The sequence below is a fragment of the Leucopleurus acutus genome (assembly GCF_964270905.1).
Source record: "Leucopleurus acutus genome assembly, chromosome: 1".
NCBI classification, from domain to species: Eukaryota; Metazoa; Chordata; class Mammalia; order Artiodactyla; family Delphinidae; genus Leucopleurus; species Leucopleurus acutus.
In genome coordinates, this window is record NC_139142.1 from 132,488,851 (window position 1) to 132,512,799 (window position 23,949).

The 23,949-nt window shown below is 37.7% G+C and overlaps 1 protein-coding gene across 2 annotated transcripts in view; it reads left to right on the plus strand.

Annotated features, from left to right (window-relative positions):
- Positions 1–23,949, plus strand: part of USP3 (ubiquitin specific peptidase 3) — a 94,753-nt gene that overhangs the window by 12,881 nt on the left and 57,923 nt on the right. The window contains exons 2-3 of one of the 2 annotated variants that reach the window (XM_082850350.1): positions 13,849–13,909; positions 17,473–17,604. In XM_082850350.1, coding sequence (XP_082706476.1) covers positions 13,849–13,909; positions 17,473–17,604 — 193 coding nt within the window. Of the gene's footprint in view, positions 1–13,848; positions 13,910–14,888; positions 14,970–17,472; positions 17,605–23,949 lie in introns of those variants that run through there. The other variant, XM_082850351.1, reaches the window with a different exon arrangement.

A 23,949-nucleotide genomic window follows, 5' to 3' on the forward strand; every position in this document is an offset into this window, starting at 1 on the left:
GAATGATGTGTCTTGGCATGGTTAGTTTTGTTTTTTTTTTCTAGTGATGGGTACTCAAGGAACTTTTTTTTTTTTTCCACACACACACTGTATTTTATTTTTACAAGAGATAAATAGACTGACACCAAGCATTGTAAATGGATGACCACAACAAAAGCAACAATGATTGCAATTGGTACTCAGGGGACTTTTCAATCTAAACATTTGAGAGTACACTCATCCTCCCATACTTAAATCTCCTAGTTTGTACTTTTTTCTTTGTACAACTCCTATTAATTGAATGTTGAGCACTGTGGGTAGAACCTGTAATTTTCTTATCTTTTTATTTCTTTGCCTTTCGGTTCTAGTTCCTGAGGTATTCCCTAGGTGTTTTTTTTTTTTTCTTTTCCCTTCCACCCTTCTATTGAATTTTGTTAATAATATTTTTAATTTTCAAGAGCTTTTTCTCATTTTTCTGACCATTGCTTTTTCATACGTCCTGTTGCTGTTTGTTGTTTTATAGTATCTTCTCTCTTTACTCCTGGATTTTAGAGTTTGTTTGTTTTGAGGTTTTTCTGTGCTCCCTGCATTGTTTCTGTTCCTCTGAGTTCCTCTTCTTCTTTTCAAAATGATTCTCTCAGACTAGAGGTTTTCTTCAAGGATCTTGTTTTATCTTTGTCTATTTTTTCATGTGAGAGTGAGGCACTAAAAAGCTCTGTAAGTGAGCGAGGCTTGTCTGTAGTGGGCTTCACCGTAAGGTTGTGGGCAGGCCACCTTCTTCTTCTTCTTCTGCATCAGGATGTAGTAAGTTCCATGAGTCTGTTGTTCCTTGCAGCCCTTGACCCCTTGTTTTCAGTGCCACCCTTACCTTTGCTGTCTGCTGTGCCCAGTGTCCCTGAGCCCAGAGCTGCCTTCTGTGTGCACTCTTCTCTGCTGGCACTTAGGCTGTAGCTTCCTTCATGCTACTAAGATCAGTACTGCTCCTCCAGCTTCTTCCTGACTCCCAAAAATGTGTTGAAATGTGCTTGTCTCAAATGATCTTTGTGAGTTCATGTCGATTTGATTTCTTTATTGTCATTTTAGTGAGATGTTAGGATGGAGAGGAGGTAAGAGAGAAATTGGTCTGCCATGCTTAATTTGGTGTTTATTTTTAAATGAGATATTTAAAATCCAGCTTTTAGGGAAAAACAATGCTTTGCCCCATCAGAAATGGATCTTATTAGTCATCGTCCAGAGAGTTAAATCACTAAAACTGAAATTTTGCAGTACTGTTTTTGAGTAAAAGTTCAAACTCAGATTTATCTTCCCTAATGAACAGAGCAAAATATTGTCGCTATTACCTGAGTCAGCAGAGAGAGCAGATAAGCCTGGGGGTTTGACTCTGCTTGGGAAGCCAAATACAAGCCCGAGTTTGGATATATAAAAGAAACATTGAAAGAAAAAGTTGTAAGGTCACTTGGACCACTGCAATTAATATCTTGTAATACTCTTACTGGATTAATTTATCATCCATCAAGAAAGGGAAGTTACTGCCAGGTTTATAGTACTGTTTGGCTCTGCACAATGGTAATTTAACCTTTTCCCTTGTGTTTTAGTAATTTAAAAAAATGTTCTTAATTGGAAGTAAAGAATAAAATTTTTTTAATCTCCGAAAGCCTTTTTATTTTGATATAATTTCACACTTAAAGAAACATTGCTGGGCTTCCCTAGTGGCACAGTGGTTGGGAGTCTGCCTGCCAATGCAGGGGACACGGGTTCGTGCCCCGGTCCGGGAAGATCCCACATGCCGCGTAGCGGCTGGGCCCGTGAGCCATGGCCGCTGAGCCTGCGCGTCCGGAGCCTGTGCTCTGCAACGGGAGGGGCCACAACAGTGAGAGGCCCGCGTACCGCAAAAAAAAAAAAAAAAAAAGAAAGAAAAAAAAAAGAAACATTGCTAAGAATAGTACAGAAATTCCCATGAACTCTTTACCTAGATTCATCAGTTGTTAACATTTTGCTACATTTGTGTTACACGTTTGAACCTTCTTTTTATGCACCTCCCCGCACCCTGCCACCAAGTAATTTGCAGACCTAATAATGCTCCTTCATCCAGAAATACTTTATTTATTTTTTCCCCCAAGCACAAAGACTTTCTTTTCACTAAGCACAGGGTATTGGTCAAAATCAGGACATTTAATAACTGAGATAATAGTATTATTGAATGCACATTCCATTCTTAGATTTCTCCAGTTGTCCCAATAATGTACCTCATATAATGTAGCTATTTCCCTTTTCTGCCCCCCACATCTAATCCAGGATCATGCATTTCACTTAGTTGTGATAACTCTATAGTCTCCTTCAGTCTGGAACAGTTCCTTATCCTGTCTTTGTCTTTCACATCTTGGTATTTTTGAAGAAAACAGGCTAATTATAGAGTGTACTTCAGTTTGAGTTTTTCTGTTGTTTCCTTATGATTAGATTCAGGCTGTGCATTGTTTTTGTAGGAACACTGCAGAAGCAATGTGTATTCTCAGGGCATCATAACAAGAGGTGTATGAGGTTGGTTTGTCTCATTTTGGTGATGTTAACTTTGATTATTTAGGTGATATTTGAAGGTTATTTATTGTAACGTTACTATTTTCCCTTTGTTATTAATTTGTAGGAGATGCTTTGAGATTTCATGTATAGATGTCTTATTCCTCATCAAACTTTCATCTAGTAATTTAGCATCCATTGATGATTCTTGACTGAATCAGTTATTACTAGGATGATTGCAAGATGTTGATTTTCTGACTTATTTCTTCTAAGTATATACAGGGAAGAGCTTTCCTTTCTCACCCACTTGTTTATTCATTTATTTTATTAACATGGACTCATAGATTTTTATTTTATTTTGTGACATTCTGTTATTTATTTTGAAGCTCAAATTGTCTTAGATTTGGCTAGTGGGAGCCTCCTTAGGCCTATTGTTCTTGGAGCCCTTTCTTACTTTCTGGCATGGCAAGGTGCTCCAGGCTCATCTTGTACTCAGGCTGCCCCAGTCCTGGAATCAGCCATTTCTCCAAGTAGCCATCATTCCTTAGTGGGGAATAAGGTTTATAAACTAAGATCTCTCAGCAAATAGGAGCTAAGAAATATAAACATATATAAATAAATAAACATGTCTATATTTGTGTGTGTGTGTGTGTGTGTGTGTGTGTGTGTATGTGTGTGTGTAACCATGAGTTCATTTTGATACCTTTAATTCCAGTTCAGCACTACAGATCTAGTCTTGCCCTTTCTGTATTTGTAATGCTCTTCTCTAACAGAGAGAATCTGGTTCCCATTATCTCAGCATATGTACTTGTTTGCCCCATGCCATAATCAGAGAAAGTGGTTCTAAACTGCTAACCCATAACATTGCAAAGAAAACTCCTTATGACTAGAGTTCACTATTTGTTTACAGTTTCTTTTTGTCTGTGTACTCACAAAATATGAAGTGTTATGTTCAAAAGTTGTTTGGGTTATTTCCTTCCCTTTCCTTCCATCTTTTAATACACTGATTTATTTGATTTACAGTTAGCTTCGTTTGTTTCAGTTTGATTTCCATTTTAGATTTTTATTTTTTTTGCGGTACACGGGCCTCTCACTGCTGTGGCCTCTCCCGTTGTGGAGCACAGGCTCCGGACGCGCAGGCTCAGCGGCCATGGCTCACGGGCCCAGCCGCTCCGCGGCATGTGGGATCCTCCCGGACCGGGGCACGAACCCGCGTCCCCTGCATCGGCAGGCGGACTCTCAACCACTGCGCCACCAGGGAAGCCTTCCATTTTAGATTTTTTTCCACCTCATCCTTGCTGATTTTATTTTACTTTTTGAGTATATAAAACATGAGTATGGTTCCAAAAGTTAAAGCCATACCAAGAAGTGTTACTACCTAACCCTTCTACTCATTCCTATCCACCCCATGTAGACAACCAATTATTTTTATATATCCTTCCTGTTTCTTTTTATATAAAAAAAAAAAAAGCAGGTACATGAGTATTTTCTTATTTTCTCTCACAAAAGGTAGCAAACTAAGTATACTCTTCTGGAATTTGCTTCTATCATTTAATAGTTTGTTCTGGATATCACTCCATGTTTGTAGAAATTTTACTTATTATTTTTTAACAGCTTCATAGTACTCCATTTGTGATCTGTCACAGTGAATTCAAACATTCTCCTAACTTTGGGCATTTAGGTTGTTTCCAGTATTTTGCAGTTTCAGATAATGCTGCAACTAACAGCCTTGTACAAATATATTTTTGTATTATTGGGTATCTTCAAGGAAGATTAAAAGTTTTAACGTTTTAATCATGTGAGCAATAATGTGTAAGTGATTTTATAATAATACTTCAGACTATTTGTCTGCCTGCTCCTATCTTCCCATCTACCGTGATCTTACAAATACATTCAAGGCTGTGGAAGTGAAATACTTTATTGTAATTATATTTCTGTCTGGGAAACCTTGAAATCAGAGAGCTGGAAGTGGCCTTGGAAACATTTTTAGTCTACGTTCAGGTTCATTTTAAGCAGTTGACTTTTCCTTTTACATACTCGGCAATGCTGTTTTGCCACCTGAGTACTCAGACCCAGCTGTTGTAGTAGTTTTCTCTTTTAATTTAATTCATGTTAGATTCCTGTGTCATGCTGTTAACTGGCTGCTCCCTTGGGTTATAGAATGGCAGAAGGATAATACGGTTATACATAGGATAGAAATAAGGATTTGGGCATCCATTTTCTCCTGCAGGTCTCAGCACATTAGTGAGTAGTATAAACTCAGAGGAGCATCTTGGATTCCTAGATAATGCAGCTGGTTGATGACTTCCAGTCTTTTGTTCCAACAAGTGGGCATTGGAGTAGAAGGGAGACCTCCTCCTGCATTGCTAGATAACCAGGTAAAAAGATTGACCACATAGCTTTCCATCAGAAGGGCCATAAAAGGATTACATATGTATTGAGATAACAGATCCCCTCAGCCTAAGGGTGACAGGAGCCTCCAAACAGATCACTTCTGGCCCTTCGATGACTCTTCAGTTTATGTGCATGCACCATACAGATGTTATCGTTTTCCATGCATGTCTTGACGTGAAAAAGATTAGGAAAGTTGGCTAGAGCAGTCTCAAGTTTAGCCTCTGAGAGCCAAGGATGGTGCCTCTTAAAGAGAACCGGGTAATCCTTATTTATCTTGGATAAAGAAGAATTGAATTATTTAGAGTAGAATACAGGAATAGTGGTTTTGAGATTTTTGAAGGTCATTTTTTACAATATAGGACAACATTAGGAGTGATGTTTTGCTCAAGAATTAGGTTGTCTTATGGTAATGACAGCACACCTGGTTTTAAACTATTAATGGGATACAGAAAGAGCCAGTCCAAAGGATGATTGCAGCTTAGTTGATGACAGACTGCAGTGTTCTTACCGTCTTACTGCCCCTGTTGCAGAGGGGATAGTCTAGTCTTTGGATAGTTTTTGATTCCTATGGAGTAGAACCTCTCAAAGGGTCTCATCCTCACTTCTACTAAACAACAATGTCAGTCATTCCCATGAGTCGTTTGACAGGGGTGAACGGTAGATGCTGTATCGCTGATACCCCTCCTTCTACAAGTAGTGTTCTGATTATCTATTGCTGCATAACAAACTATCTTACATCTTAGTGGCTTAAAACAACCATTTTATTTTTCTTGTCATCTTGTGGGGCAGGAATTCAGGAGGAGCTTGGCTGGGGCTGTCTCAGCTGGCGTACCTGAAGCTGGAGCATCCACTTCCATGATGGCTTCTTAAATCACATGTCTTGTGCCTCTGCTCCTGCTCTGTTTCTGTCCCTCCCCATCCCCCCATCCCCCATGGTGTCACATTCTGCAAGGTCTCTCTGTGTCGTTTGGGTTTCTCACAGTGTGTTGGTCTCAGGGTGATTAGGCTTCTCACATGGTGGCTGGCTTCCCCAAGAGCAAGCAATAAAAAGAAGCAGCTGTCAATTTCTTAAAACTCAGACCTGCAAATTGGCACGCAGTCACTTCTGCCATTTTCAGTTAGTCAAGGCACTGCAGAGCCTGGCCAGATTCAAGGAAAGAGGACATAGACCTGCCTCTCAATGAGAGAGTGGTCATCTTTAATCTATCATAGGGCCATTAAGCAGAAAGGAGAGAATGGTTGTGAGAAATACTGAACTGTGACTTTATCAGAAAACTGATCCGAAATTTACTTATGTAATGACTCCGGAGAGATTAACTGACTGCCAGCCTTGAATAAGAATGGGACTGAAGCCAGAGGAGGGAGGTGGGAAAGCTTCTCATGGGGCAAAGCGGAAAGGCACTGAGGTAAGCTTTACTTCATAGCTGCCTTCCCTGCCTTGGCCCTGAACTCTTGGTTCCGTGATCCTCTGTGAGCCCCAGCCTGCCGCTTCTGAGCAGTTTGGATTTGGTGCTCATGCTTGGTCTCCCCTCCTTCAGTATCTGGACCTCCGCTCAGTCTCCTGAGCTCTGCATGGGCTCACTTCTTTAGCCCTGGGCGCTGCCTGTTGCTTTGTCTGAGAATTCTCCTGTTGCCCTGCTCCCTGGGAACCCAGCGTGCACTCCCAGCATGAGCCGCAGTGCCGGGGGTGGGAGGTGGCGGTATGGGAACACAGGCAGTGATTTTGGCTACGCTCAGGCTGCTCTGGCACCTCTGGCGGTTGCTTAATATCGCTGGATTTCTTCTTTTCTGGACTACGTGAAGGCTCAGTTCCTGCTTTCTTTATGTGACTTTACCACTCTTTTTCCCCCAGTAATTTCAGAGGATTCAAGTTGAAGATAGAAGAGGCTTCAGAACTTTTAGCATAGAATAGGCTCATGAGTATGTGGTTCAAAGAGCATTTATGGTATAAAGAAGATTATACGCCTTGTTCTAAACATCTAAGAATGTATCAGTTGGAGGGTAAGCTGGGTTAGTCCTGGAGTATATTTCTACTTGTATATGTACTGGAATATTTATAGAACTTTTATGATAATTCTGCCCTATCCTCCAATTTCGAGAGGAATAACACTTTTACTATTGATACTTCTATGGAGTGTGTGTGTGTGTGTGTTTTGAATAACAGCTGCAAATATTTTTCATTGATCATATGTTTACACACCCGTAGAGTTGTAATCTAGGATTTTGGTTTCACTTACCACTTACGCTTAATAATTTAGAATAAGTTTATTTCATTAGGACTTTATAATACCAGTATCTTTAAATTTAAGACATTTAAACTTTATTTTTGTTATAAAAGAAGTAACGCTTTCTGAAAAAATTCAAACAGTATAGTTGAAAGTAGGTCCATGTGGCTCTAATCCCCCATCCCATTCTTTTTACATGACGGTTAACAGTTACTGTGTACCCTTCTAGACTTCAAGCAGTTTATGTACAGGTATATAACGTATACACAGAAACACATAGTACATAATCTTTCTAAAGCAAAAATGACAACCTTCTGGACTTGCTCTGCAACAGTCCATACCTTCAAATACTGAGTTTGAGTTCCAGTTCTGTCACTTAACTAACTTGGCAAGGTATATAACTTCTCTGTGCCTCAGCTTCCTTATCTATAAAACAGGCCAATAATGGTACACACCTCATTGAACTGTAGAGGATTAAATGAAGTAATGTTTATAAAGTGGCACAATAAAGTGCAATAGTGCTTGGCACATGGTATGTACTAGATAAATATTAAATAAAGAACCTGCTCTTTGAAAAAACACGTTATGAATATTTTCTTATGGGTTGCTGGTTTTTTAGTGTGGCACTTTAAAAACTGTGTTGTTGGTAGGGGGGTGGTATTCTGAGTTTTACTATTGGAGCAGCATGTTTGTCTACAGTGTTTTTTTTAAAAATAAATTTATTTTATTTTTGGCTGTGTTGGGTCTTTGTTGCTGCGCATGGGCTTTCTCTAGTTGCGGCGAGCAGGGTTACCCTTCGTTGCGGCGCGTGGGCTTCCCACAGCAGTGACTTCTCTTGTTGTGGAGCACGGGCTCTAGGTGCACGGGCTTCAGTAGTCGTGGCTCGTGGGCCCCAGAGCGCAGGCTCAGTAGTTGTGGTGCACGGGCTTAGGTGCTCTGCGGCATGTGGGATCTTCCCGGACCAGGGCTCGAACCTGTGTCCCCTGCATTGGCAGGCGGATTCTTAACCACTGCGCCACTAGGGAAGCCGCTGTACCATGGTTTTGAACAGCGATTCCACACACTTTCTGACCTCGCTGTTGCAGTGAGCTGCTGTTACTGACAGGCAATGTGCTGGGAATGTGTTTGCCTCTCAAGAGTTGTGGGAGCAGGAAAAAAAAAGCTGAAGGTTGTTGATTTAGAAAATTATACTACACTAATAATTAATCTTTTTGTTAAGAAAATTAGGAGGAGAGTGGAGTTGCAAGAATTTTATCTATAGGGAATTATATGATTATTTAATCTATTTTTTGCTTTGTGTTCTTTGAATAATTTTATAATTAGAGGGGACATGCTCATCACCTAGTTTTTATTCTACAGTGAAGACATAGACTCAGAATAGTAGTGATGTTCTCAGTTCTATAGCTAGTAATGATAGGGCCAGGACTAGAATCCTAGTCATTGGATCCTCACCTTTCTGAATTCTTAAGAAGCTCAAGAGCCTCTCTGCCAGTTGAAGCAACTATTGAATAATGGATGCGCTATAAATGGCTTGCCTGTCAGTGCTGAGTGCTTGAACTATTTTGCCTGTAGAGACAGTGACCAAGTTGTATCGTAAGCACTAGTGCATGATGTTTTATAAAAAATTTAGAACTTAAGGAGAATTGTTGATGGGCCTTGAATACCAAATGTATTCTATCTTATTAGGTTCTATGTAGTGAATAATAAGGCTATTGAAGATCAGTGGGAAGAAATTTATATTCGCTGTGGATGCCATTTTGCCTTCTGAACACAACCTAGATATTCGTGTGTAAATAGGCCCCTTTAAGCCCAGAACTCCCTAGTTTTCTTTTTTTTTTCCATTTATTTTATTTATTTATTTTTGGCTGTACTGGGTCTTTGTTGCTGCACGTGGGCTTTCTGTAGTTGTGGCGAGTGGGGGCTACTCTTAGTTGCGGTGCGTGGGCTTCTCATTGCGGTGGCTTCACGTGTTGCAGAGCACGGGCTCTAGGCGCGCGGGCTTCAGTAGTTGTGGCTCACGGGCTTAGTTGCCCCGCAGCATGTGGGATCTTCCCGGACCAGGGCTTGAGCCTGTGTTCCCTGCATTGGCAGGTGGATTCTTAACCACTGCGCCACCAGGGAAGTCCCCTAGAACTCCCTAGTTTTCTGCCCTTCTTGTCTCTTGGTAAAGGAGCAGACTGTTCTTTCCTGCATAGGAGTAGCAGGGAGTAAAACCACTTTGGTTTGTAGATCAGTTGGATGCCTTCCCTCTGCCTTTGTGCTCCATCAGTTGTCCCTTCCTAGTTTCCGAGAGGGTTAAGGCTTTTGGGGGCTTTAGGAAGAAGACATGAATGCGAGCATGTTTTAGAGGCTGGGCCTACTTCACCTGTCTCCCTTGCCCAACCTGTGTCAGAGCTTCTATCTTGTGGGAAATGGCCCTAGCTTAGGAGAGGATCGACATTCTCCACTCCCCGCAAAGGGGTGCTGCTGCCAACTTGCAGAGCTCCTGGCTGAGGGTAAGGACAGGGCCAGAGGAGAGTTCTGAGGCTATAGCAGCAGGAGGAGAGTGAAGGGAGCTGGATAGTACCAGCCCCCCAGGCTGAGATGCCCAGGAGCTGTGAGAGGAAACCCGAGCTCGGGGTTGGAAGAATCTAAGCATATGCGACAGATTGCTGGAGGAGAGTAACTTTGAGGAAATTTCATAATCTGAGTGAAAGAGGACCAGACTTCTGTTTATGACATCCAGTGACCCTGCCGCGGCCACGTGTAACAGTGTGAGAAATATACTGCATGCCTTCCCTGCCATGATGTCACCTTGAAGTGTAATTAGGCATAATAAAAAGAGCCCTTATAAGTTTTCAGACTTATCTTTTTGAACTCCTACAAGTTTCCAACCTTAATTAACCTCTTTCTCTCAAGTACCGGCATTTAAGATTTAAAAAATAAAAACCCTTCATTTTAATATTTTTATGTTCTGCTGAATAGATAGTATATTTATAGCTTAAAAACATTTTTATTGACTGTGTATGGTTTTATTTTATACACACACACACATGCACACACACAATATAGTCTATCAGTTTTGTTATGCTTTTTGTACAGTTTTATAAAATAGCCTGCAAACCTCTAATGCAGTTTCCATGGGAAATGTATTCATCCTACAGATAAACTTGAAACCCATCTGTCTATAAACTGAGACTACCTTTTATAATAAAGTGTGTCCCCTTAACGTGATTAAAATAAATGAATTTAAGATTACTGCAGGTATTCTTTTACTCATGCTATGACCTGTTCTATTTGTAGCAATAATTGAGAGTTTAATTTAAAGCCAGTATTTTTCCTTCTATTTTCTAATTGTCTTGGGTACTTTAGAGGTTTATAATTTGGATAAGGTATATATACACAGAGTGAATATTCCCCAAAGCAGTGTAATAAATGGCTTCAGAATGCCCCATAATACCCTTTTCTCTGGAGTTTCCTAGCCTTCAAATGTTCTTCTGGTGTGACACTATTAAGCCCTCAGAGAGTACTGTCATTTAAATAGCCAAGACCAACTGTCTTATCACACGTTAAGTCTTAACTTTCTTATTGTAAATATTCATGATAAAAGAAATTTGCTTTCTTAACTTAGAAAGTGAGGTCTTTTTTGAGATTTAGTAAAAGGCACAGTCACTTCTTTCCGATGTTTTTGAAAGTCAATACTATTTTATTTCCTTTTATTCTTTCTCCTCATCCCTGTCTTAAGCACCTATTTATTTAATCAAGGTATAATTCACATAACGTAATATTATTTACTTATTTATTTATTTATGTACATGCCATGCGGCTTGTGGGATCTTTAGTTCCCCAACCAGGGATTGAACCTGGGCTCTTGGCAGTGAAAGCACCGAGTCCCAACCACTGGACTGCCAAGGAAGTCCCCGAATTAACCATTTTAAAGTGAATAATTCAATTCAGTGCATTTAGTACATCTACAACTACCACCTCTATCTTGTTCCAAGACATTTCATCACCCCAAAATAAATCCTGTACCTATTAGGCAGTTATTCCCCATTTCTTCCCCTCAGGCTTAGGGTATCTTTTTGAAAATCTGAAATTAAGAAATTAAAAAACTGATAAAACTTTATGAGGTAATTGAGATTTTATAAGACTAGATTTAGAGTACACTGTTCTAATTCAGTAACATGAAAAAAATGCATTTAATATACTGATAGTGGAAAAATTAGATCACAAAATTGTATGTACTTTTTGTCCAAACACACACTTTACAGCCATCGGGGGAAAAATGAACATTTGGTAGGAAACACACCAAAGTAACAGTGATTTTGTTCTAGATTTTTTTTTTTTCCCTCATTCAAAGGAGGGGGGGAAAATCTTCCCATAATTACACAAAAAACAAAAACCTGTAAATGACTAAAAACTTGGACCTAAACTTACTATTATAACATAATTACTTATTTCAGGTTAATATTAAACTTCTTCCAGATTGAGTACAGTGTTTCTTAGTATTTACTAAAAGAAAAAGGTTTGCTGGAGGAATAAAACTATATAATATTTGTAGTTTTTTAATCCTTCAAGTTACATCGCAGACCAGGAATATCTGTTTCAAGTAAACTGTGTTCTAATTTATTTTTCCCTTTAAAAATATACTCTATAGGACTTTCTTTTCAAACTATAAAAATGTCATATTTTTGTTGATACAAATCAAATACCACAGGGGTGTACAAATAAAAAGCCAACAGTTACCCCTTACAATAGTCTTCTCATGTACTTGCCTAAAATAATTGCTGTTAGCAGTTTGGCGTTCTTCTTATTAGCCTTTATCATGTGACTTACATGCACATATAAAATTGGACCCAACTGAGTAAAAGACTAAAATGCCTTCAGGGTGGCCCTAGCAGTTAATGTAATGCCCTAAGGAAAGGTAAGGCCCTTGGCTAACTGGAAGGGGATTTTTACCACTGCAAGTTTTCTCATTCAAAAATAGTTAGAGTCCTGTGCTGGGCAGAAGGGCAGAGGCCCTTGGGCAGTATATCACTGTACTCTCCTATTCTTCCTTGCCTTCTCCTTCCCTCCCAAATGTAGAATGAATGTATGTCAAAGATTTATTTAACTCATTAATAAGGGAACCAGCAGGATGGTAAAGCTGATTCCAAGAGCATTTGAGGAATTGAGTGAATGCAGACACTGAAGAATGAATGTTGAAGTAAATTGCTAGGCTAGATATAAAACCCATTAATGTCCTGCAGGGTAGTAAAACCATAGGCCTTGGAGTCTGCCAGACAGATATTATCTCTACCAAATAAAAATCTACAAGTTCACTTGTAACTTCATAGAATTTGGGTCCTAATCAATAGTAAACAGCAGGTCAAACAATGGTATTATAATGAAATATCTTTGGGATATTCATGATATAATGTGTTTTATTATACATTGAAAGGGCTTATAGTTCTTGATTCACTTTATTTCCAGTTTTGGCTAATTTTTCTTAACAATGAGAAAGGCCGATTGTGATGTATGATTAGACAGGACCAATATAACATAGTAGGGATCAGATCTTTGAAGAGCTTGGTATCTTAAACTAAGAAATTTAAACTTTGTTTCAACAACTGTTCATTGAGCATATACTGTGTGCCAGGCAGTGGACTTATTATAATCCTGAGTGTGTGGATGTGCTGCGGTGCCCCTCTCATGGCCCCTAGGAAGCTGACTAGTGGTTCTCAAGTGGTTGTACTGGGGAGTCACCTGGGAAGTTGCTTTTGTCAAAATAGACATGTTCTTTTGTCCTTCTGTACCCACCCCAGTGTAGATGTCTCTGCCTGAGTAGAACATATGTGTTTTGAAAAAGCTTGTTCCAGGTGATTTTTATATCCCTTCCCTTTTAAAATCATTGTTATGTTTATTGGGCTTAAAATTGAATAAGTAAACAGCAAGCAAGATTGTAATCAGTATTTTAGAAGTTTTCATACCCCTTTTTGCCTGCCGCGTCCCTATATTACTCAAACTAAAGTAATTAATGTCCTGATTATACCCTCAGCAAGAACTACATGCAGTTATCATATTTAGAATTATATTTAATGCATTTGAGACATTAATTTGGGAAGAACTGGGCTTAGTCTTCCGAATTGTATCCTTAGGTTATGCCTCTCACTAAATAAACTAAAAGAGTTGTCATTTATACTAGTATATGATCTGTATGGTAAAGACATGTGATTTAAAAATTAGACTTAAAAATGGTTTTTATAAAATCTTTTTTTTTTTTTAACCTTTTGTCTCTTTATTTATTTTTTGGCTGCGCCATGCGGCCTGTGGGATCTTAGTTCCCCAACCAGGGATGGAACCCGTGCCCCCTGCATTGGGAACGTGGAGTCTTAACCACTGGACTGCCAGGGAATTCCCTTAAAAATGCTTTTGATGAGAAAATAGACTGTCCTTAACTTGTCAGAGGCTGTTGAAAAAAAAAAAGGAATAAGTAATAAAGGAGAAAAGTGTTTAACCTGTGGTTAAACTATTTGAGTTGAGTCCGCAATTAATATGAGCAGTTGTTGTGGACATGCGTTTAGATTCTTTCAGTATAACGTTAATCAGGCAGCCGTTTTGTGTAAATGCACTCACAAAGCAAGGATTTGTGATTTCAGTACACCTAAGCAGCCGTGGAATTTGTAACTTAATCACAGGATGTGGTATTACAGATTAGGGGAGAAACTGGGAAATAACGTGATACAATTGGCATATTGTGTATTTTTCTTTTTATTAGTGTGCCGGTCCAACAAAAGCCCCTGGGTCTGTTTGACTTGTTCAAGTGTCCACTGTGGAAGGTAGGTGACATGCTTATTACTTCACTACCCAACTTGCTTTTTTCAGTTTACCTTTAAGCTTTATGTCAAAGTTTTATTGATTTGGATTTATTTAGCACCGTTGTTTAATTATAGCGTGTACGTAATGCTCTGTAGGGCTTCTTCCCTCTCCTAATAGAATCCCTTTGTTCAGTGATGGGACTGAGGAAAATCTAGGGGGGGAAAACCCCTTTATATTGATACTCAGAAGAATTAATTTGATGATCAAGACAATCTACTAGTAATATTTGATTGACATGTGGCCAATTTTGTTTCACCTGTTACCTACTCTTCCCTACCTTTACTGACTTTTGAATCAAATCCCAGATATCACATCATTCTTCTGAAAACAAAACAGATAAAGGAATTCCCTCAAAAATGGTCTCACTGTGGAGTTCATTATTTATGCTAAGATGTACCAAATATATCATTGTTCCGTTAAGACATTTTGGCATTCTAGGAACTTAACACTCCCAAACCCAGTTCAAGCCTGAGCATTTCCTCCCAGTTCTTGGCTTCAAAATGATGTTACTTAAATACTTTAGTAACTCTTTCTTCTAGCACAAACTCAAATAAATATCAAACTTTGTGTGTCTGGTAGTAGCACATTTATTTCTGTGGCTCTTTTAGCTTAGAAAATCTGCTTTGAATTTACTTCAGAAGTTAGTAGCTTAGCAGCAAGGAGGTGGGAAATCATACTGAGTCACACAGGCTGAAATCTATATTGTATTTATTTGGACAGTTTCCCCATCGTTATTCATAAACCCTCATTGCATGAAGAGAGCATCTTTGTTCAGTTAACTTTTGATTTTTCACATTTTCAGTCCTGGAATTGAGTCTATTTTTCCATGTACACTTAAGAGTACTTTTGGAAAATGTTAACTGCATATCTTAATTGTGGTTATTGTGGTTTTGAAATCTCTAGGATTTGGGGAACCTGAAAATACTTTGTACAGATAACATTTTTTTTAAAAAAGAAGAAAAGTAGAAGCACTTAAATTCTGCACTTGAAGAGACAGATTCCTCTCCTAGATTTTGAGAGGTGAGAATTATAATGCAATAAAATTTATATAGTTCTATCCTCCAGTCGTCTCATAGTGCTTTACAGCCTAAATCTGGAAGGTCATATGTCAACAAAAAGACCTGACATACTCTCAAAAAGTGGAGACATTAGTGTTCTTAACAGCAAGCAACAAACAGTTCTCTAAGTAGGTATTGGAAAAATAAATTGAAAATTTTCTAGGCTCTGTAGGTAGTATGTTTCCAATTGTAAGCAATCTTAAATTTGGAAATCTGACATGGTTTCAGAGAAATATAATTAAGTAGATTACACAGATAATGAGAGTAACCTGCATTTGGATCTTCATTTTACATAGCTGATTGGCTAATTTTCTTTTGCCATGTAATCCTGGGTGTTGATTGCCAAGAATGACGATTTTCTTAGTAATTTAGACCACTTGTCTTTAGGGGAGTCTTAAACTGAATATTCTTTCAAACTAGGAAATGTACTTTATCAGTAGTATATTTGAGTTATATATTGTATTGGTCTTCATGACACCATCCCTTTTATTTTTCCTATTTTTTGTGATTGTTGTTAAAAAATCTGTGACATGTATATGGACACTTTTCCTTTTTAGACCAAATTGGTTAAAATCTAAAACTAGATGAGGGAAATATTTATTTTTATGTGGTAGTTTATACATGACTGTTAACTTCTGACATGTATTTGAATATTAGCCAAAACATTGCTAATCTTAATGTTAGCAGTAATACACTTACTTTATCACTGACATTTATTACAGTAACCATGGAAATATCTAGTACATTTGGAGGCTACAGTATAGTGGCTAAAGGAACTATATGTACTATTCATTCATTCATGCATTCTGAGCCATGGATTATTTAATCACCTAACAACCCAGGAGATATAAGTACTATTATCTCTGTTTTAGCGATGAGAAAACAGAAGTAGAGAGGTTAAGTAACTCACCCAAGCTCACCAGGCCATTATGTGATAACACCTGCTAAAACCCAGGCTGTCTAATTTTTGAGTTTATACCTTTTTTTTTTTTTTTGGCGGTACGCAGGCCTCTCACTGCTGTGGCCTCTCCCGTTGCGGAGCACAGGCTCCGGGCGCGCAGGCTCAGCGGCCATGGCTCACGGGCCCAGCCGCTCCACGGCATGTGGGATCTTCCCGGACCGGGGCACGAACCCGTGTCCCCTGCATCGGCAAGCGGACTCTCAACCACTGCGCCACCAGGGAAGCCCTGAGTTTATACTCTTAATCATTATTTTTATTTTAACTCAGCCATATATACAATGGAATTAAAAATTCAGTTTAGTCCACTTTTGTGAACAGAAGACCCTACACACAAGTCTTGGTTATGTTTATTACAGTGAAAAAAAGGGGGGAAAACGTGATCAAACTCTGAGTTGAGGTTAGTAGTGCCTCTGCTGCTTCCAGGTTTCCTGGGGTAGAGAGGCCAGGCTTGGAGTTGATCCTCCTTACTTACCACAAACTAGCCTACTTTCCCCAAGGTAAGTGTTGCTCCTCGTACAGTTAAGGCACATCATGACAAAAATGTCACCTTAACTCTCTGAGAAGGTTTACTTTGGCACTATTTAACCGACATTTGTTTTGACTGTTCTGAGTTTACAATTAGGCCTTACCTTCTATAAATTGGCAGCTTTCTAGGAACTGGGAAGTTTATGTTTTATGAGGGTCTTCAAGTAGTGGTCAGTTATGGCATTGTACAGTATTTAGGTGAAGGTGTAGATGAACCCTTATTTCAGTTTCGTTTTGCTTTTTGTGATAAAATGATTTATTAAATCTGAGTTGGAAAGTGTTAGAAAATTTTTCTGACTGTAGTCAGCCTTTGATTATCTTTGCCCATGTAGTAAGAAATTACAGTTTATATAAGCTTAAGATAATTTCTGTTTTGTTTGGATTTCTTTTAAACAAACCTATTTCCATATTAGTGGAGTGATTATTCAGGCATTCAAGTGAAAGATATGAAGCCATATTGATGAGAAAGAGATGGGAGATTATCCTGTTTCCATATCTGACTCTCATGTTTTATATTAAGCAGCAACCTAAGCAGAGCCTATGGCCCTGTGGGCAGTGATTGAGTAATTTAGTTTGCAAAGCTTGTCTTTGATAATAGCTGAGTTGGGAGTTAGCAGCCTAAGAAAACTTAAAAAAAAAGAAAAAGGCTATATAGCAAAATTATCAGCCAAGGAGTTGATAAGTGATCATCTCAATGGTATTGAAACTGGTTTGCATAGATAACACCTTTCCTTGCCTGGTCCTAGTCTTGTGTACAATAATAAGTTGACTGTATTTGATTGCAAAAAAGCATATTTTAAGTACTCAGCTTAATAAATCACTAAGTGATGAATGCTCTTACAGGATTGAATGCTCTTTATTAGAAGGAGTTCTTTCTTATTCTGATTTGATAACCATCTAATTTTATTATCATCTCCTGCTACTTTAACTTCCCAAGCAATATTTAGATTAAAATACATTTTCATTTGATTTTTGTAAGGTATGTGAATGGCCATGCAAAAAAACATTATGAAGATGCACAAATACCCTTAACCAACCATAAGAAATCAGAAAAGCAAGAAAAAGCTCAGCACACAGTGTGTATGGATTGCAGTAGCTACAGTACATACTGGTAAGTATTAATATTATCTGAAAATGCTATTCCTTTACTATGTGTGTGCAGGCGTTTTCTCGTCTTCCTCACTCTTTCCCCTCCCCCCAGTCTCTAAGCCAGTGGGGACTGCCATTACTGCCTTTTAGTCCTGTTGGAATTCGCAGAGGACTGGGGGCTATCAGGAATGCTTGTCCTTATTCATTCAGATGTAAATTTAAATTGCCCTTTCAACCTCTAGGTCTCCTCTTCTTTCCCATCCCACTAAGCTTCAGGGAAATGAAAAGTATTTGTTGTTGTTCATTATAATTCCTTTTCTTCTTTTGTTTTTAATTGAAGAATAATATGATAATATTATTATAATATGATAAAAACCCACATTCCTACTGTCCAGTTAGGGTTTTGTTATATAATCTTTAACTTCTTTGTTTAAAAAATTATTTTGACAGTCTCCCCTGTCCCAACACAGTTCCACTCTCCTCTTCTACTCTGTAGATAAACATCAAGAATTTTGTGTGTAGCCTTTCAGGCTAATTTTTTTTTTAAGTGTCACATCCTTTAAAAGGGTATTGGAGGCCCTGTTCTCTCTTTGTAATATGCTATACATGTCTGTTTCATGTAAACGACAATAAATAAGAACTTTTCTGACTACTTTGAACAGGTTATTCAGGTTACAAGTGATGTTTAACAATCCATATCCATTCGGTATGCTCAGAGTCAGTGTATTTTACAGTTTTAACTTTGGCGTGAAGCAAATTTCTTTCCTTGACTAGTAAATTATGAATAATTCTTTATGGTTTTAATCATTTTACTGAATTCAAAAGGTTTCTGACATTGAAAGGAAAAAAAAGCCATTTAAAGGAGCCCTTTTATTTTTGTTTTTGTTTTTGCCATATAGCCCTCGAATGTTACATGAAGGCAATACTGGGCAGGGATGGGGATTTAAAGTCCAAATATTGCTTTTGATTCACACTTCCTACTGAAGTTGTGTGCTAATCCTTTCTACGTTATCCTTAGCTGCTTATTGTATTGTAGAAAGGTGTCCCATCAAAAGGAAGAAAAAAGGTCAGTGGCCTACCAAGTTTACATTTTTACAGGTTTAACATTATTACACTGTGGCTATTGAATAAAACATTGTAAGGTTTAGTCCTGTAGATCACTAGTATTTCAGTGATCCTTTGTGTGGAAGATGTCCGGACATGGAAGAGAGACAAACTAGAGGTACATGAAGACATCAGTAAAAGTGAAAATCTTGGGAAGATTTTCTGAGCCTAGTGCTGAGTTTATTATTATTTGCTCTCATAAAGCACCCCTTCCTACAAAAATTAAGTATTAGCCAAGCTGTTAAAGTGTTTTCATTAGTTTCCCCCCCTTTCCCTGAGGACACTTATATACTAGAATGACACAGCTATCTAATTGACAGAACCATGTGTTTCTGTAAGGTTGTAAGTATTTCTCTTTAAACAGCAGGAATTAAGATCATTCTTGAGGTATCTGTCTCACAGTCATCATTGCAGGTCATGTCAACCTGTATGCACCAGATGTTGAAAACGTTCATTCTTCTTGATTTTTAGTTAGCAATGTGCATGAAATATTTAATGGGGAAATTTGGAAATACAATTAAATCTCTGTGTGCAGTGGGTTTTCTCGCTGTTGGTAAGATTATGAGGAAATAGTAACTCTTTGAGGAAATTTAAAGAATTATCTTGGAATTTTCCTAATGGAGTGGAATTATATTCGTAGGTCTCTTTAAAAATATAGACTATATACTTTAATGTCTTTGTATATTGCATTTTAGAGGAATACCTTTATTAACTAGGACTGGAATTTAATTTGCTTTATATTGGTATAGTATGCTAAAGTACCAGTCATTTCACGGCTGAATTGGAATTAAATGGCAGATCTTGGACCTTGGGGGAATATACACCGTGGCAGGGGTTTCTTGGCCAGTTGCCAGTCTTTTGTGTGAAGTTATACAGAGCCGCAAGTGTGTGGACTCCGAGAGCTTCTGAAATGCAGGAAGGGAGCTGCAGCTGGTCACATAACCATCTCATTTGTGGGTTTAGAACAAAATGCCAGGGAATCATCCTGTAGCATTATACTGACAGCCTAAAAGGAAACTGTGCTAGTAGTAAGCTGATGAAGCTGTAGTTTAAATTAACATTTTCCCCACACCTCACTATGATTAAGAAACAAAAAAGGATTTCTTCTTCTGTATGTGGTGTGGTGTGTGTGTGTGTGTGTTATTTTCCAGTGCACCTGAGTAATTTCACTTCAGTTTGTAAATTTTCCTTGTATATAAATTTCTTGTGGTTACACTAATTGGTTTACTTTAGCGGTGTATTAGGTTTAACCTATTTGATTATTAATTATTATGCTTGTAGTCAAAATATTTTGACTATAGCTAATGTTAAGGCGGCTTTTCCATGTGCTCTGTCCTCTGAAGAAGTTGAAACATGCTCCGAGGCTTACAGTTTTTCTATCCTTACTTTCCCTTTTCCAAGAGTCCCTGCCTTTGTCCGGTCTTTGCATATCCTTTATGAGGTTATCATTGAGCACTTCCCCCCTCCCCCAAGTAACTCCAATTGTAGCTGGATGTAATCTCCCCTAAACTCACAGTCCTTGGGATACTTATAATTTCCTGCTGCATGTTAGTTATTTGTAAATATCCTTGGGGACTGCAGGAACCATATGTCAGATCTTTGTATTGTCCACAGTACTCAGTGTCTGGTGCCGAGTAAGCAGTAGATGTTTGAAAGACTGAATTTTGTTAACTATTTTCCAAAAATGGGGAAGGTTATACCAAATCTATACTATTGTGCCCTCCTGATACTTTTGGAGGACTGAAGAGCTGCAGAACCCTTTTCGTGAAAAAGACTCAAATCACAGCCTATGTGAGCTATTCCATTTACCTCCCGAGAGGGACACCCTTGCAGAGCAGGTCCTTTCACTTCTGATATAAACTGGGCGTCCAGGAGAAGCACATATTAACCAAGCAGAACATAAAACGGGTCATTATTTCAAAAGAGGGAGAGAATCATTTTAGTTTGACACAAACCCACTCCTTTAGGAGACAAATGAAGATTTTAATAAAAATGAAAATCTTAAGATTTTCACACAAGGGCAGGTGTTCAGATTATTGTGTGTGTGTTCAGTAATATTTCCTTTCCTCCTACCCCAAATTCCCTCCCCCAGTTAATACAAATGGAATTGTATGTGGTATACGTTATTGTATCAAAAAAAAGAGTAAAATTGATTGAGAAGAAACAAAGATTAAAATTAGGAACTTTTTTTTTTTTTTTTTTTTTTTTTGCGGTACGCGGGCCTCTCACTGTTGTGGCCTTTCCCGTTGCGGAGCACAGGCTCCGGACACGCAGACTCAGCGGCCATGGCTCACGGCCCCAGCCGCTCCGCGGCACGTGGGATCTTCCCGGACCAGGGAACGAACCCGTGTCCTCTGCATCGGCAGGCAGACTCTCAACCACTGCGCCACCAGGGAAGCCCTAAAATTAGGAACTTTTATTTGACTTATTATGTAGATAGACATTTGGAGTTAATAGATTTAAAATACAGAACGTATAACTTTTGACATCTGACATAGTCTTGTCAACTTATCAACAATAGCTGAATTTCTGAGAATTCAAAAGTATGAAAGGAGTATTAAAACTAAATTACTAGAATTTTTCCTTCCTGGTAGAGTAGTGTTTTAAAGCACTCCTTCAAACAAAGAAATATTATGAAATGTGAGTCAATTCATTTGTCTAGAAGAAAGACTTGTATTTTAGATTTTAAACACCTATAATAAATAGCAGTTTTAATTAAAACTCATAAAAATAAAGCTTTTATTTGTGGGTTTAAATGGATGCTGAATCATTTTCAAAGGCAGTTGTGATTAAAAATTAAAAAGGGGAAGATCTTTTGTTGACTATCCTTATAAACTTTTGGGGCACAAATTTTCAGTGTTGTAAAGATTAGAGAACAGGAAGAATTTTGTTGATTTAAAAACAGTATTTTGAAGTTTTATTAAAAAGAAACTTTTTAGCACGTGGTCTGAAAACAAAAGGCTCCTTCTTAATAAGCTGGTACTTTTCTGCTTTTAACAAAGGAAATGAGTTTTCTCTGCAAGTATTCTAATTTTCCAAAATGGGCTTAGTTGATGGCCGCGCATTAGAATTGAATAAAAGAGAATTTAAAAATAAGCTTGCTTTCTAAAAGAGTTCTTTGGATTTAACTTTTCTTGGTTTGAAATAGATGAAGTCACTGGAATACCAGCTTTTTTTGTTTTCTTTTGTTTTTTGTTTTCTGTAACTATATCTGTCATTTATAATAAAGCTGGAGGTCGAAGTTTACTCTGGGTGTCATATTATGATGTTATCTATTATACAAGGGAATGAAAAGGAACTTAAAACTTAATGATCGATTTGCCATTGCCCTTTCTTGAGAGGGGTACTTTTTGCATTAAAGTTTTTTGATTTTGTTTCTTTGGTATTAGTATTATACATGACTTACTGTATAAAGATTGCCTTATAGCCAGTAGATTAAAGGACTTGTTCCTTTACTGTTGCGTAAAAAATACAGGTTCATTTGTATGATGATTGCTTCTTGTTTCACGTGGGTGAAGAATGATTTGGTCTGGGAATATTTTCTTAGTGCTTGAAGAACATGACGTGGAGACTTATGACTTGGGTAGCTTCAATAGCACTTACAACAGGAATGGAAAAAGCTTTAGAATTTTAAAGCTGAGAAAGAGAGAGAGATTTTCTTTGTTTTGAGTGTGACACCTGCACCATATAATATGGTAGCAGTTGAGCAATTAAAAGTGGCTAGTGGGACTGAGGAATTGAATGTTTTATTTTATTTTAATGATTATGTTTAAATTGCCACATGTACTGGTAGCTACTATATCAGACAGTGTAGCCTCACACTTAAAATTTAACATTGAGTATATTAATATTATGAAACTTTAAAAACCTTAAGACAAAAATCTGATAGAAACTCCAAAAAGAAAATAAGTCAATTTCACTAACTAAAATAGTTGTAAATAAGTATAACTTAAAGCAAATCTAACCCAGTTAAATGTGTCAAAGAGAAAAATTATATAATTACTGAGTTAATTTCACTGGTCTGCCAACATATTCATTTTAAAGGGAATCCCAGATGATTGTATCATTAGAAGCAAAAATACATTTATAAATAAGCCATTTCTGATTTTTAAAAAACTAATAACATTGAAATAAAAGGAAACTATTAAAATATGATAGTTCCCCCCAAAGAAAGCAAACAACATACGCAAATTGATGAAATACTAAAGCTGTTTCCATTAACATCAGAAACAAGACAAATACTTCCTATCATCATTTACATCATCATCACTATTATTAAACATTGCTTTGGCAGTTCTATCCATTGAAATAAGACAGAATAAATTATTGGTATAAATATTAGAAAAGAACAAATTATTTCTGCTTTCAAATTATATAATGCTGAGAAAACTTAGGGGGACTTTAGTAGAAAACAACAAGTAGAATTACTAATTAATTTTGAGATGGTGATACATAATAAATATGCAAAAACTAATAGCTTTCTCTTCATTAGCAGTCATTAGTTAAAAATGGAAATGACCAAACAAAAAAACAAACATTCAACATAATGACCAAAACTATAAACTAAATCTAGGAATAAGTATTACAGAAAGATACAAAGCAAAGATATGGATCCTTTGTGAAGAAAACTTGACATTGTAAACAGTTCCTTTCCCCCTCAAATTTTTACCTTCAAAAGTTTTCCTGGAGACAGGGTCTGATGAACATGATGGTCCTCGAACATAATGTGCACAACATCCAAAAAAATCAAAATAGCGGATATGTTGCTTTTATTCAGTACATAAATATTCATTGAGAACCAGCTGTATGTTAGGAACCTAGTCTTTAGTGCAGTGGTCTCTAAAATAATGCACTTGAAGGTACGGGAGGAAAATAGCAGAACTTTTATTAAAACTTTTTATCTGGCAAAAATAAAATCATTGGCAAATATTTAAAATACCTACTGCCAGTGGTCTGTAGACTAGGTGGTTATGTGTCATGAACCACACACGGAGTGTCCTGAATCAGCTTCACGTGTGGCGTCCTCTCCCTTGTTCACTTTTAGCATTGTGCAGTATGTTAACGGTTTTTGTCTGCCTAGTTACATGGGTTTATTTAATTTTACCAAGAATCAACCCTCTTCAATGGATACACATTTTAAAAGATTTTTTTATGAGAAAAAGTCCTCCAAGATAATAACAGTAACAATAGTAAGACAAATACTGGTGAACAAGGAAAAGGTAAGCTGACATACACTCCTACTCTGAGCTCATCACATACATTA